The following is a 12,613-nucleotide window of genomic DNA, read 5'->3' on the forward strand; positions in this document are numbered from 1 at the left end:
GCTCAAACAGATGGTGTGACCAATGCATTCGTGGTGACATTTTAGCAACCAACGCTTGGTAGGTCACTTTGTCATGACTTTTTTTTTACTGTGATCAGTAAAAACCATGGCAGCGTCACGACCTCTACTGTGATGATCAGAGGTCAGCCTCAAACAGTTGGTGCGACCATCACACGTTTGGTGACATCTTGTGCAACCAACTCTTGGTCAATCACTTGGTCGCGACATTTTCTGTCGATGATCATCACAGATAGTCATGGGAGATATGTGGTCCGTGTGAGCAAAAGAAACAAAATGAGCATGGTTTCTCACTATGTTTGACAGACAATCAAAGCAGCCAGAGCCAGACAGAATGCCCATTTTGTTGCTTGGGACTACACGCCAAGTATATTCCAAGAATGTCGTGATCATCACCGACTGAAAATGTCATGACCAAGTGAGTGGCTAAGAGTTGGGTGCTAAACAAAATGTCACCAAACATATGATTGGTCCACCAACCGTTAAAGAACAGTCACATCTGATCATCTAAGTTGTGTACGTGAGCTGATTTGAACTTCTTTTGTGTCATGAGTGTTGGTGACCGTAACAGTGGCATTTGGCAGCACTGTCCACAGCCAGAACAAGTCATGACTATGCTTGCGACGGTATTAAGCTCAGCTTGTCAGTTAGAATATCGGGTCTGACTCAAGCACTTAGATGTCGTGTTTGGCATGTCATGACGCACTTTCATTGAGTATCAGCATTGAACATCAAGCTATCACGAATAGGTTCACTGTTTTAGATGGTGATTATCACGTGATTCTCATGAGTTATGACATTTTGAAGCACTGTCTGTAACCCATTATCATGTTTAATGTATTTAATGCATCTTGTTTTTTCTTTAGCTAACTGTGTACAAAACACTCATCCACATTGCTGGATTAAATAGTTCGAATTTCAACACGAAATACTCGCCACCAGTTGGATGAGACCACCACCAAAGGCAGGATGCTATCAGGTGCGAATTTATTCCACCGTCGAAATTCCCCCAGTGCGTAACGAAGCTTGACGAAGCGTAGCAACATTCCCGCTTCTTTTAATGCTACACCAAATTCTTCTCCATCACACACTGACCCTTTTCGTCGAATGTTATTTACAACAACGCTTCCCAGCCTGTCGGCTGGCAAGCACCGTGAAAAGCGGCATTTAAGCTACACGCACAACCTCAAAGGTCGGTATGCAAACAGAGAGAGAGAGAGAAAGAGAGAGAGCGAGATATTGAAAAAAGCGCTACATTTACCGCAAATACTTCACCCAAAATGGAGTTACATTCACAAGCATAGGGTTGAATCGGCGAAATGGGGATACGGATGAGTGACCGCCGCACCCACAAGCACCGAAGGAGTCAAGGATTAAACTGGGTACGTGCGCGGTACGGCGAAGGGGGTTTTGGCCGTGCGGGAAGCAATTTTCCAGTTCGTTTTAAGCATCACTGCATTCGATAAATACATAACCGAAATGGTGGTGAGGAGCATGAGGAGATGGTGATGGGATTTTTCCACTCCTACTCATCGCACACAACAGATTTAATGGTACAAACTGTTAGATCCGACGCAGAGAAACAACCTTCAAATAAACGATAAACCATCCCCGCCGGTCTGTTTAGTTCTGGTAAATCTGAAATACACTTTAATTTGTCTGAGTTTGTGCGAATTTTTGGGTGTGTTTGCGTTCTGCATCAAGTGAACCTCGAACAAGTGATGAAACACGCTCGTCACGAGACGCTGGCTTCCAATTTTCACCGACCAGATTTCTTCACATTTTCCATCCATTTGATCGTTCGACGCCTGCAACAAATAAACGATGAAAATGGCTGGTAACTTTGTATCGTCCCGCAAAACGATGTGTGTATGGTTTTGTGTGGAGTGTTCTACAGACCACCCTCAACCCCTCTCACCATATCCCCTACCTTTGCACATCCAGCGCGTTCGAGTGTCTGTTATCGTCACTGCCAACCGACATCGATTGGTGCGGCGGTATGGTCGATGGTCTTGTACCGTCCGTGCCCACCCATCCGCTCGGCCGAGACAGATGACCCGCCGTGTGGCTGGCGGTTCTAGTACGGTTGTCCTGCTCCTCCCCATCCTCCACTGCTCCCTCGCGCACCTCCTGCACGGACATGCAGTGGGCCGACACGGACGTCACCGACTGGTGGTGGCTGGTACGGTTCGTCAGCTCCATGTTCATCATGACCCGTGCATCCGTGATGACCTGCCAGCACTTGGTCATGCTGTTGGCCAGCACGGTCACATTCCTCCCGAGCACGGCGTTCTTACGCGTGATGGCACTGCAAATCTCCTGCAGCAGCACGTACAGCTCCGCCACCAGCAGCATCTCCAGTCCGCCCTGCGCTATCTTGAACGCTATCGCCTGAATGCAGTCACATTCGACCCCCGGCTGCCTGCCCATCATGGCCGCCAGCGTGCACCGCTTGCTGAGGCTCTCCTGTAGCTGCTCCAGCTTTTCCAGCGAGCTGTTCAGCCGTTTCTTGTGCCCGACGGACGTTTGCGAACCATCGTTGTCGCCATTGTCGGACTCCTCCTCCTCCTCCTCTTCCTCCTCGTCCGATGGTTCGGCCTTAATTTCCTCCGTCTCCTTCTCGTCCTGCTCGCTGCCCAGCTCTTCCTTGATGGACAGTGGCTCGAACTCTTCCACCTCGTCGCTTATTCGGACACTCTTTCTCGGTTCGGGCAGCGCGTCCGACACGAACCGGGCGGCTGCTTCACCTTCGCACGCCTCCAGTCGGACCCGCAGCTCGGCCAGCTCTTCCTGACATGCCCGTCCATCATCATCGGCAGCTGCTGGGACCGACGACACGGTGTCCAGCTTATCTTGCAGCCTTTTAATCAGTTCGTTCTTTTCCGCCAGCTGAGATAACAGCGCGCTCATCTCGGCACCATCGACGCTGGTCGCTTCCGCCGTCGCAGCCACACCCTTCCTATCCACCGCTTCCTGTAGCATCTTCAATTTCTGATCCCGCTCCAGCAGCTCCTTTTCGAGGTTTGTTATTCTTTGAAGAAGGTTCGCATTTTCCGCACTTGCCTCAGCTGCCGGACTGGCGCTCACAACAGCCTTCGAGGCATCATCATCCTTCAGCCGGGAAATGGTTTGCTCCAGTTCGGAAATTTTGTTGACCTTCTCTGCACAGCACTCGCCACCGGTTGGCGGCGCAGCCGGAACACTTGACGCAGCCGATTGCACCTTCTTTTCCAGCTCAACGATGCGAGCTTTGTTTTCGGACAGCTCTTTTTGAAGCTTTTCATTTTCCTTTTGCAACGCGCTTAGCTTCTCATTTGCGGCAAATAGTTCCAGCTGTCCGGCAGGTGCGTCGGAAACGCTGGCTAGCTGCTCCAGCTGCAGCTTCACACGTTCCAGCTCCTGCCCGTCCGCGGTGGAAGACGCTCGCAGTGCTTCATACTGGTCCGTTGCTTCCTTTAGCTGCCGTTGACAGTCTGTCAATTCTCGCCGTAGATCTGCCATCTGTTGCTGTTGATCCGCGTTGACTTGCGGTGATGATTTGGAGGATTCAGCCGCTGCCGCTGACTCCTGTAGTTGGCGTTTACAGTCCGTCAATTCTTGGCGTAGATCCATTAACTGTTTCTGTGCGTCTGTATTGTCTTGCGGGATCGATTGAGGTTGACTGGCAGTCTGATCCTGCAGTGAAGCGATTTCTCGTTTCAGATCCTCAATGTTTTTAAGGTTTTCTGGACAATTTGGACAGGCAGCGGGCTTTTCAAAGGATATCGTCTCAACTAACCCAATACCGGCATCATCATCTTGAGCGACATTCAGTGTCTCTGTGGTTTGCGAACCGTCATGATCTTCCGTCGACTCATCGAAAAGACGATCTTGGGAGGAGCGATCGAACGTGTGCACCTGACGTTTCAATTGATTCAGTTCAACTGATTGTTGTTCGTACATGTTCTTAACCACGTGGACAACAAAAATGATATCTTTAACACACCAGAACATTAAAAAAAACCCTCCCAGACTGCCACTTACCACCAACATTTCAATCTGCTCCTCGCACATCTCCCGACGGTGCAGTTCCTCCTTCAGGTCCTGCTTCAACTCCACGGCTCGCAATCGGTACTGCTGGGCCCGGTGCAGCTCTTCCGCCAGCTCCCGCTTCTGCAGCGTCAAACTGTCGTACTCCGCCTTAAACAGTGCCAGCTCACCCTCCAGCCGATCGTAATCCTTCGCCTTGAACTTGAGAAAGTTGTTCTCAGCCTCCACAGTGACCTGATTGTCGCCGACCGACGATGCGGCCGCCGTTTGCAGCTGGTTGCGCAAGATCTGCATCTCATCCTCCAGATTTTCGTTATAGTCCCGCAGATCAATAATCATCTGACTGATTTCGGCAAGCTCCGCCTCGTCGAACTGGTTCGTCTGGCGCTGCTGCTCCTGGCAGGCACCGATGCGCTCAATTTCCGCCCGCAGCAGTCGATTTTCTTCGTCCAACGCGTTCAATTTTTCATCCAGCTGCTCAGTTTTTTGGGTAAGGTCCGCCTTTGTCTGCTCCAGCGCTTCGATGGAGCTGTTCCGCTTTTTTACCTCATCCCTTAGGCTCAGGATGTAGTCGGCAAGATTGTCGGCATCCAGCCGAACTAAGATTTCTTTCGTAAGTTCCGCACCGGAAAAGGACTAATGCGGATGTAATTATACAGATGTTTTGCGCCACAAACCCGTTACAACAAAAAGGCTTACGTGAAGTGGCGCCTTAGCGGCTTGCGTTAGGGCCCTGTTTGCGACGTCCCCGATGAACTGAGACTGCTTCAGCACATCGAGCGACCAGGCCCGGGTGTCGTAGCACGAGCTGTACGACTTCAGCACTGCATCGCTGCGCTTCCGGCTCGGCAGTTTCGGGTCTTCGTTCAGGAACGCAACGCTTAGAAACTGCTTCTGCGTTGTGTAGGCCATTTTTGCAGAAGCATATGTGTGTGTGTATGTTACTTAATTTATAACCCGGACAGCACGGAACCTAAGATGCTATTTGCAACCAAAACCCTACACTATGGTGCGCTCGTACAACTTTTTCGGTCTCGGACGATCAGAGCCTGCTAGGTGAAGAGGGCGCGGATGGGCAACATTTGATGAAAAGCCAAAAACATCGGTTGCTAAGCTACAAACACACATACACACATACTTTGCTGTTGCCCGCCGGTGGCATAAAATTGCTTTTTAAATAGGCTCATATTTTCATCTCATTTGACAAACCCGAAAGTGCTCCACAACCGAAGAGAGCATGGCGCAAAAGTGACACTAATGAGAAGACGGCATCATTATGTCCTTGGCAAGAAAACACTTCACTTGGGTAGGTGTGTAGTGTGAGTGAGTGTTGCTTTGCATTTGGTGCCATACAAATCTGCCGAGTCCTTGCACTGGCAGAAACAAAAACGTAATTTTCTTCACCATAAAACAGCAGTAGTAGCGGCAGAGCAAGCAACCAAAGGGGCTTTAGCTACCGAGCTACCGAGAAAACAAGTGCTTAATCTGTGTGTTTGCAAAATACGACCACTGCCCGGATGGGTACACATTATTGTCAAGCATCGTGCCACACAACACAACAGTGCTAGCTGTAGTGGCAGCAGCAGCAGCAGCAGCAGAGAAAAGCCACTCTCATCTATCTCCGAGTAATCCTGCGTCCCTTGACGACTTGAGTTTTTCCTACCTTTTTTTGCCAACCCCCTGTGTTACTGTGTTTTCCCGACGAGCTTCACTTGTGCTTCACTTTATTTCAATCAACCACCGTCACGATGTGTGCTGTATGTGTGTGGGAGAGTGTGTCCACAGTGCTTGAAAAACAACCGACCGACGGAGCGGCCGGCGACTTACCTTCTGCCGTCTGTAATCCAATAAGCTCGGAGTATTCACCCTCGCCAGTGTTGTTGAAGGCTTTAACACGTGCGTTGTACATCGAGTTGAAGTGCAGCCCGTCGACGGTGCAGATCGTTTCCTTGCCGCAGTAGACCTCCTGCCAAGAGCGCATATCAAAGCGGAGAACAACAAAAAAAACAAAGAAAAATGCTTTAATGAAGGAGTTATGTGCATATAATTTTATGTAATGTTTTTAGGAGAACTTTTTTGTGTGCAAAACTTTTATGTTTTATTTTGATTTAAATTTATTTCCTAACATATTCAGATTTTTAAAAGACTGCCGCCCAGCTCCACATCCAAACAACTCGAAACACAAACACAACAATTGCGCAACAAACTCTGTCTGGTCGTGGTTGGCCATGGAATGAATATTTATGCATCTGTCGATCCTGTGTCTGGTTTGCCGCATCAATAGTACTACCACCAGTCCACCGGGTCCAGAATGATGAAGTCACCGGGCAAGTTGAGTAAAGGGAGACGCGTTTTGAATTTTTAATTCCACGTTTCAGTGTGGCTTTAAGCAATCCTTTGCCATTCTCTACCATACCAGGAACATCCACCAGTCGATGCATTTTTTTATCATTACCTAGCGCTTGAGGGTGTCACAAGGTGGTTGAGCATCTTCGCCCTTAACAATCCTTCCATCACGAGAGGATGGAATAGGGACTACAAGAGAAACTCGAAATAACACTTTTCGAGGTGGAATGGATGATACCGCTCACGAAGGTGACTCATGTAAATTTTATACCATTTGTATCGAAAAACTCAGCATGAATGGGAAAATCCCGCAGTAACGAAGATCCTGGCTTGGTGGAGATTTTAATGATTTGAAGCAAGAGTATGATGGAGGGCGAGGAAATACAAACAATACTCACACACTGTGGGATGGTGGAAGGATACGTGAAGGTAGCGAAAGAATAGGAAAAGGGATATTGTAAGAGAAGTTTGTAAAAGAGGAGACGGTACAAACATACAGTAAAAGGCTTTTGTTATTGTATTGTTATGTGATGAGGGACGAAAAATAACATCAGTTAGCAAGAATTGCTAGCGAACGAGGTAATGTTTGCTACAATTGAGCTTTATAAAGTATTTTGGGGGACAAAAAGTTTCTGAGTAGTGATACGATTTATCTCTTCACCTTATACCGTAGGCCATCTTAACTAGAATATTGAAAGAATGATTTTAAATAATTGTTTTGTATTTAGAGGAGTTTTCAGGGGTGCTGATAATTTTGGGACACTTTCTTGACTCTTTCTTAGGGACAATAAATATGACATAGGAAATTCCAATTGAAATTTCCAATAAGTCTGTCCACAAAGGGTGCTTATTGTCACACAATGTTCACTTCGCATAAGAAAGAGTAATGAAAATGTCCCAAAATTATTAGAACCTTCGGAAAAGCTTGTAGTTGTGCTTGTAATGGTTGAGAAAAAAAGCCAAATTTATATGTTATAGTGAAAACATTTTAATATATAGAAACATATGTCAGCTGAATATTTGAATATATTGGCTCACAAGGAAATAAACTGAGATATAAAACGTATTTTAACTGATTTTACACACATATTTTTTTTGTTTAATTTCTAATTGATGCAATGAACTATTTGCTTCATGTTTTAGTCTATCTTTCGCTGTAAAAAAGATAATAAGTTTATTTGAAAACGCAACAAAATAATATCAATTTAATTATATTTTTCGCTCAATTTATGTCTAATTTAAACAATAATCATCTACACTACCTCTTAAGGATCGTTCCCTACTGCATCACCACATACATGCATCGGGTTCTAACGATTTCGACCCACTTTATCAAACTGGTGTGTTGCGCACCATATCAAGCCCCCACACCTTTTGCGCTATCTACTTTCTGTGGCTCAACTCTACGAACAATTTTGATAAAATGTGTGGCTGTGATAAACACAAAAAAACAAACTAGCATCCCCAAAATATTCGTCCTTCATTTACCTGGCTGGCCTTCATTGCAATAACCGCATCGAACGCGTTATCATACGCCCTTTCTCCCTCTTTCCTTCCCTGTGTGTGTCTGAAAGATGCAAAGTGTTGGGCAACGTCACACGGACATGATACGGTCGGTGCACATGGCCTGGAGCAGCTATGTCGGGAAAATGGTTCAGAGCATGGAGATGGTACGAGTCGACTGTCATTGCAGCAAAATATTACACCAGCTACCACTACCACCACCACTGCTGCTGGCTAGTTCTGCTAGCAGCCGGTCGGTTCACAGGACCTAAAGGTTGCTTTAGACCTCGCGTGAAAGTGAACGTGAATGTTTTTTTGTTGCTATATTTCATTGAATATTTATCAGAATATGGCTTATCGTACACCAAAAGAAAGGATATTAAAATCCCCCAACTAGTTAGTCTGTAGAACATATTGAAATAATGAATTAGATACATTTCCATGTGATTCCCCGCTGACTATATTTTTTTCATCGTGAAGAAAGCGGGTAATCACAAGGAAATGCATTAAATTTATTAATTTAACATGTTTTATAATCTAAATACTCGGAGAATTGAATATCCTTTCTTTTGGTGTATGATATTGGTGTACGATACCATATTCTGATAAGAATTTATTGAAATATTGCAGCAGAGCCTAAGATTTCCCGTTTATTTTCACTGAGGCTCTAACGCGGGCTTAAGCCGACAAGAAGTGCGGCAACCCGGAATGGCATTCCATAAGATATGAAAATCGTTTGGTCGCTGTGGTCTCGGCATGAGTGCGGGAAAGTGCAAAAAGAGAAGGAATGTTGGCATATAGATAAGGAAAGGCAAAAAATGCACACATACACACACTCACACTCTCTCTCGAAAGAATGATTTCAGAACGCGATATAAGTAGGCGGCTGTATCTCGCTGTCTCTGCATCCTCGTGTCGTCCTTTCTCTCTCTTTCTCTCTCAATGTGTGAGTGTGTGTGTCTGTGGGTTTATGCTATTTCGCAAGTGGGTTTGTATGTGCAATATTTCTTTATTTTCCCACTGAATGAAGGTTTTTCATGCTGCTTGCTGATACTACTTTTGCCTAGCCCGGTCTAATATTCGGAGGTGCTGGATGATGTGCCAGACCGGAACCGTGAACAAAAACGGTGGAACAATCTCTGGCGGTTGCACGTGGTGTGTCACGCGAGGCTTACGCCCTTGGCCTGGAGAATCACATCCCTCAGCCATCCCCGCCCAGGCTGGAAGGAATGTCATATTGCTACCGCAGACAAAATAAAGTCACTCGTTCCCCGGGCGCCACCAGCGTTGCGCTATTGTTGTTCTACGAAAAACGAAAGATTTTATGCACGGCTACCATCATCCTGATCATCGTGTGACGTTGATTGTATGTCGGGTTTGAGGTGAGAATCAACTTAAATTGGGATCGCTGTGGTCTGTGAAACGAGTCGCGCGCGTTGATGGTACGAGCGGATTTGTGTGGTGGGTTTGAATTGGTAGAGCAAAGTTTTATTGCTATGTTGCAGCAAGTTGAACCGTGTTGGGTTTTTTTGTTGTTGTATTTTCCATAGGGAAAACAACATTATTCATATGTACGAGTTATATGTGTAATAGCGCCAGCAGTCATTTGGCATCTTTGTTTTGGTTTGAGGATGCAACATGAAGCTTTTGAATAAAAGACAAAAGCAGATCATTTTAGTTTTATGAAATCTTTAAACCAAACAAGCAGAAACCTTAAGTAATTCTTCAAAAGTACTAAACAAAGCCTGTTCAATGTGTTGATCTTCTCGAGGTCCTTAGATTTCTTTTAGGAAAAAAAAAAATACTTAGCAAAGCAAACATTTTCTCGTGACTTAAAGTATTGGAGTAAAAAATATATAGTTTTTATTTTATTTTTCAGCAAAAAAAACTATCAATTGTGGTGAGCCAAGCAACATATTACAGGGTTTTCCAGGAGTTCTCTCCTATCCACAGGGTAGCTGTGACAAACTTTATTGACTCTTTCTTACGTGAAATGAACTTAATGTAATAGGAATTGGACTATATAGCACCCTTGTTGAACAAATCTGATAGGAATTTCCAAGTAGCCTGTCTAAAAAGGGGGCAAAGTGTCCAATTTCCATCATATGAAGTTCACTTCCCAAAGAAAGAATCAAGGAAGTGCCCCACGACTATGAGAACCCCTGGAAAACCCTGTAATGCAGGAAAAAATATGTCTATTATTAGAGATCTGCTATAAATGGAACGAGTGCAGAATTTCGTACATTAGCTCTATACGGTGCTAATCTATCTAAAACCTTTGCGACATGAGGTCGCTAAATGTCCATTTAATTATACAACACGTAATGAAATGATTATATGATTCTTTTCGAAATATAATACAGGAAACAAGCAACGACACAATGTCTTCTGTAGTTATTTTGAAATGCCTATTTATCGGCCTATTTTTTGTATTATTTGATTATCGGTGTAAAGACATTCACAGCATGGTTAACAATATTGTTAAAAATTGTACAGTTTTTAAACATTCAATACTTCGCACCGTGCAACGTAGAACGTAAATTCTATTTATGTCCAGATGGTTTCAATGCGTAAGAAAAAGAATGTGAGGATTATATGCTTCATTGAATTATTCAAATAGAAGTATGGAAAGAGCGAAATTAAAAACGAGAGTAATATTAAAACGATAAAATAAACGATATACCATACGATACGAAAAACACACAAAACTCCAATACTCTGTCACCAATATAATCGTCTAGAGACTCTAGAGGAGTGTAAAATGCATTCAAATCCTATCTTGCTAATGTTCGGACAACCTATCCTAATCTAATAGACCGATTTAAAGGTGCATTAAGCACGATTTTCTCTATTCGCTATCAGCAGTTTAATCACAAAAACAAAGATAAATACGTATTTAAAGCCAATGATATGCAAAAACTAGATGATTACGACAGCCCGATAAGTGAATATTCGGCCACAATTCATGCCCTACGGTGTGTACACAACGCTACACAACGCTCACACGACCGGACCGCATTTACACCGTCCGGAAAGAAAAGTCTCCACAATAAAATCATGTTGCCGCCTGCAAGGGTGACAATTGACCGGTAGTGAAGCAGTTTTTCGTCTTTCCTGCAAGGGACCGAAAAAAGAAAATTCCCCATCACACCCGCACAGAACAGAAGCGGAAGTGGTAAGGCTACTTTACGAAACGACTGCCTTAAAAAAAGGTTTTCCCTTTTAATAAAGCACAAACGGACTTGAATTCCATTATGTTGAAATACGTACCGTACCGAAAAAAATATAATGGTCAGGAAAAACTGGGAGTGCTGCTAATTTGCCGTGCTACCCCCGATTTGGGAATTGTCCACCCATCAAAACCACAAACACCCCACACGGTAGACGCACTCACCCTGCTGGTGCTACTAGTAAGACTACTACTACTACTGGTACTAATACTACGTGTGCGTGTAGTTTTACCCCTCATATTAGTCGAAAAAAAAATACACCTTATCACTACCACTACGAGCATAACGTTACAATTTTCCTTCCCCAAAAGTACACGCGAACTAAACTCAATCCCCACACACACCGTCATCATCATCATCTTCATCATGTCCCCACCATGAATGCCTTTGTCGCTGGAATGCATTAGTTTTCCGTCGTCCCAAAACTCCCGGAAACCATTTTCCCCTCGAGGGAGCATTCCAAGTTTACCGAAGGGGTTGGACGGCCGGAAGAGAGGGGGTTAGGTTTGAGGTGTTGCCTCGTCCCGAAACCGGCCACCACAATGTACAGGGTAGGTAGCAATTTATGTGCATTTTTGCCTCTAATGATCCGTACAAAGTCGACGTCGGGGACGGGGACTGGGTCCCGTTGTTGATGGAGCAGGCAAAAGGTCAATCCGCTCCTTGAGCTGCTCCACCCCGACAGTTCTGACTGACTTCGGACAGCGAGCAGTGCCGCTCAACGTTGTAGCGGCTTATAGATGGTGCTGATAATGGTGCTACACCGATGTGGTAGTAGTACTGCTACTACACCCCGTTGACGAAGGTACGGCCTTTTACGGAGTGAGCAGGCAAGCAGGCAAGGTGTCAGCGTTAGGGTCCGCTGCTTGCTCAACTCAACCGAACTCACGTACTACTACTCACCCCGCGGTGACACTTTGATGTGCTGTGAAGGGGTCTTTGGGTGTGGAAAAAAGTAAGTTCAGCAGGTTCTAGAATTTCGACGCATGTGAAAGATTCCGTCGTTTCCTACGAACCGAGCATGTGGACGGTGGTTTCCGGTGGGATTTCAAAGTTTACGACACGCACTATAATGGAATTCATTCCGTTCTTGGCATATTTCAGTGCCTGGAGATGGTGGTGATTTTTATGGGCAGAGCAAGAGAGAGAGAGAGTTTGTAGTGCATTAATATGTCAGAAAACCTAGATATGAGAGAATACGCTAAACAAGTTAACGACCCATGAGCAGATAAAAGAGCAGTTCTATTTAGTACAATAACTGCCAACATATGACATAGGAGCTACTACTAAATGACCATTACGACTATAAACACGCTTAAAATGCCTTAGTGGAAAGATCACGGCCCCAATTGGATAAAATAAATGAATGAGAAATGACAGTCAGTTCATATGACAAGAACAAAAATCTCACATTAATTCCACTGAGCTTTAAGTTTAACGCGTTAACGTCATCAGAAAAATATCAAGCAATATAGCTAGCTCGTAAC

The 12,613-nt window shown here is 44.9% G+C and overlaps 2 protein-coding genes across 3 annotated transcripts in view; both read right to left on the bottom strand.

Annotated features, from left to right (window-relative positions):
- The window catches only part of LOC120955986 (E3 ubiquitin-protein ligase TRIM9), a 109,404-nt gene that overhangs the window by 4,691 nt on the left and 92,100 nt on the right, over nucleotides 1-12,613 (bottom strand). For both annotated transcript variants that reach the window (XM_040377296.2, XM_040377294.2), the window contains one exon: nucleotides 5,875-6,013. In XM_040377296.2, coding sequence (XP_040233230.1) covers nucleotides 5,875-6,013 — 139 coding nt within the window. The remainder of the gene's footprint in view (nucleotides 1-5,874; nucleotides 6,014-12,613) is intronic.
- LOC120955985 (myosin-2 heavy chain, non muscle-like) lies at nucleotides 1,641-5,124 on the bottom strand. Its single transcript, XM_040377292.2, has 4 exons — nucleotides 4,747-5,124; nucleotides 4,042-4,683; nucleotides 1,949-3,963; nucleotides 1,641-1,826 (listed from the first exon to the last, which is right to left on the bottom strand). The coding sequence occupies exons 1-4, from the start codon at nucleotides 4,957-4,959 to the stop codon at nucleotides 1,778-1,780; spliced, it is 2,919 nt and encodes a 972-aa protein (XP_040233226.2). The 5' UTR covers nucleotides 4,960-5,124; the 3' UTR covers nucleotides 1,641-1,777.

Source organism: Anopheles coluzzii, chromosome 3 (genome assembly GCF_943734685.1).
Source record: "Anopheles coluzzii chromosome 3, AcolN3, whole genome shotgun sequence".
Classification (NCBI taxonomy): Eukaryota; Metazoa; Arthropoda; class Insecta; order Diptera; family Culicidae; genus Anopheles; species Anopheles coluzzii.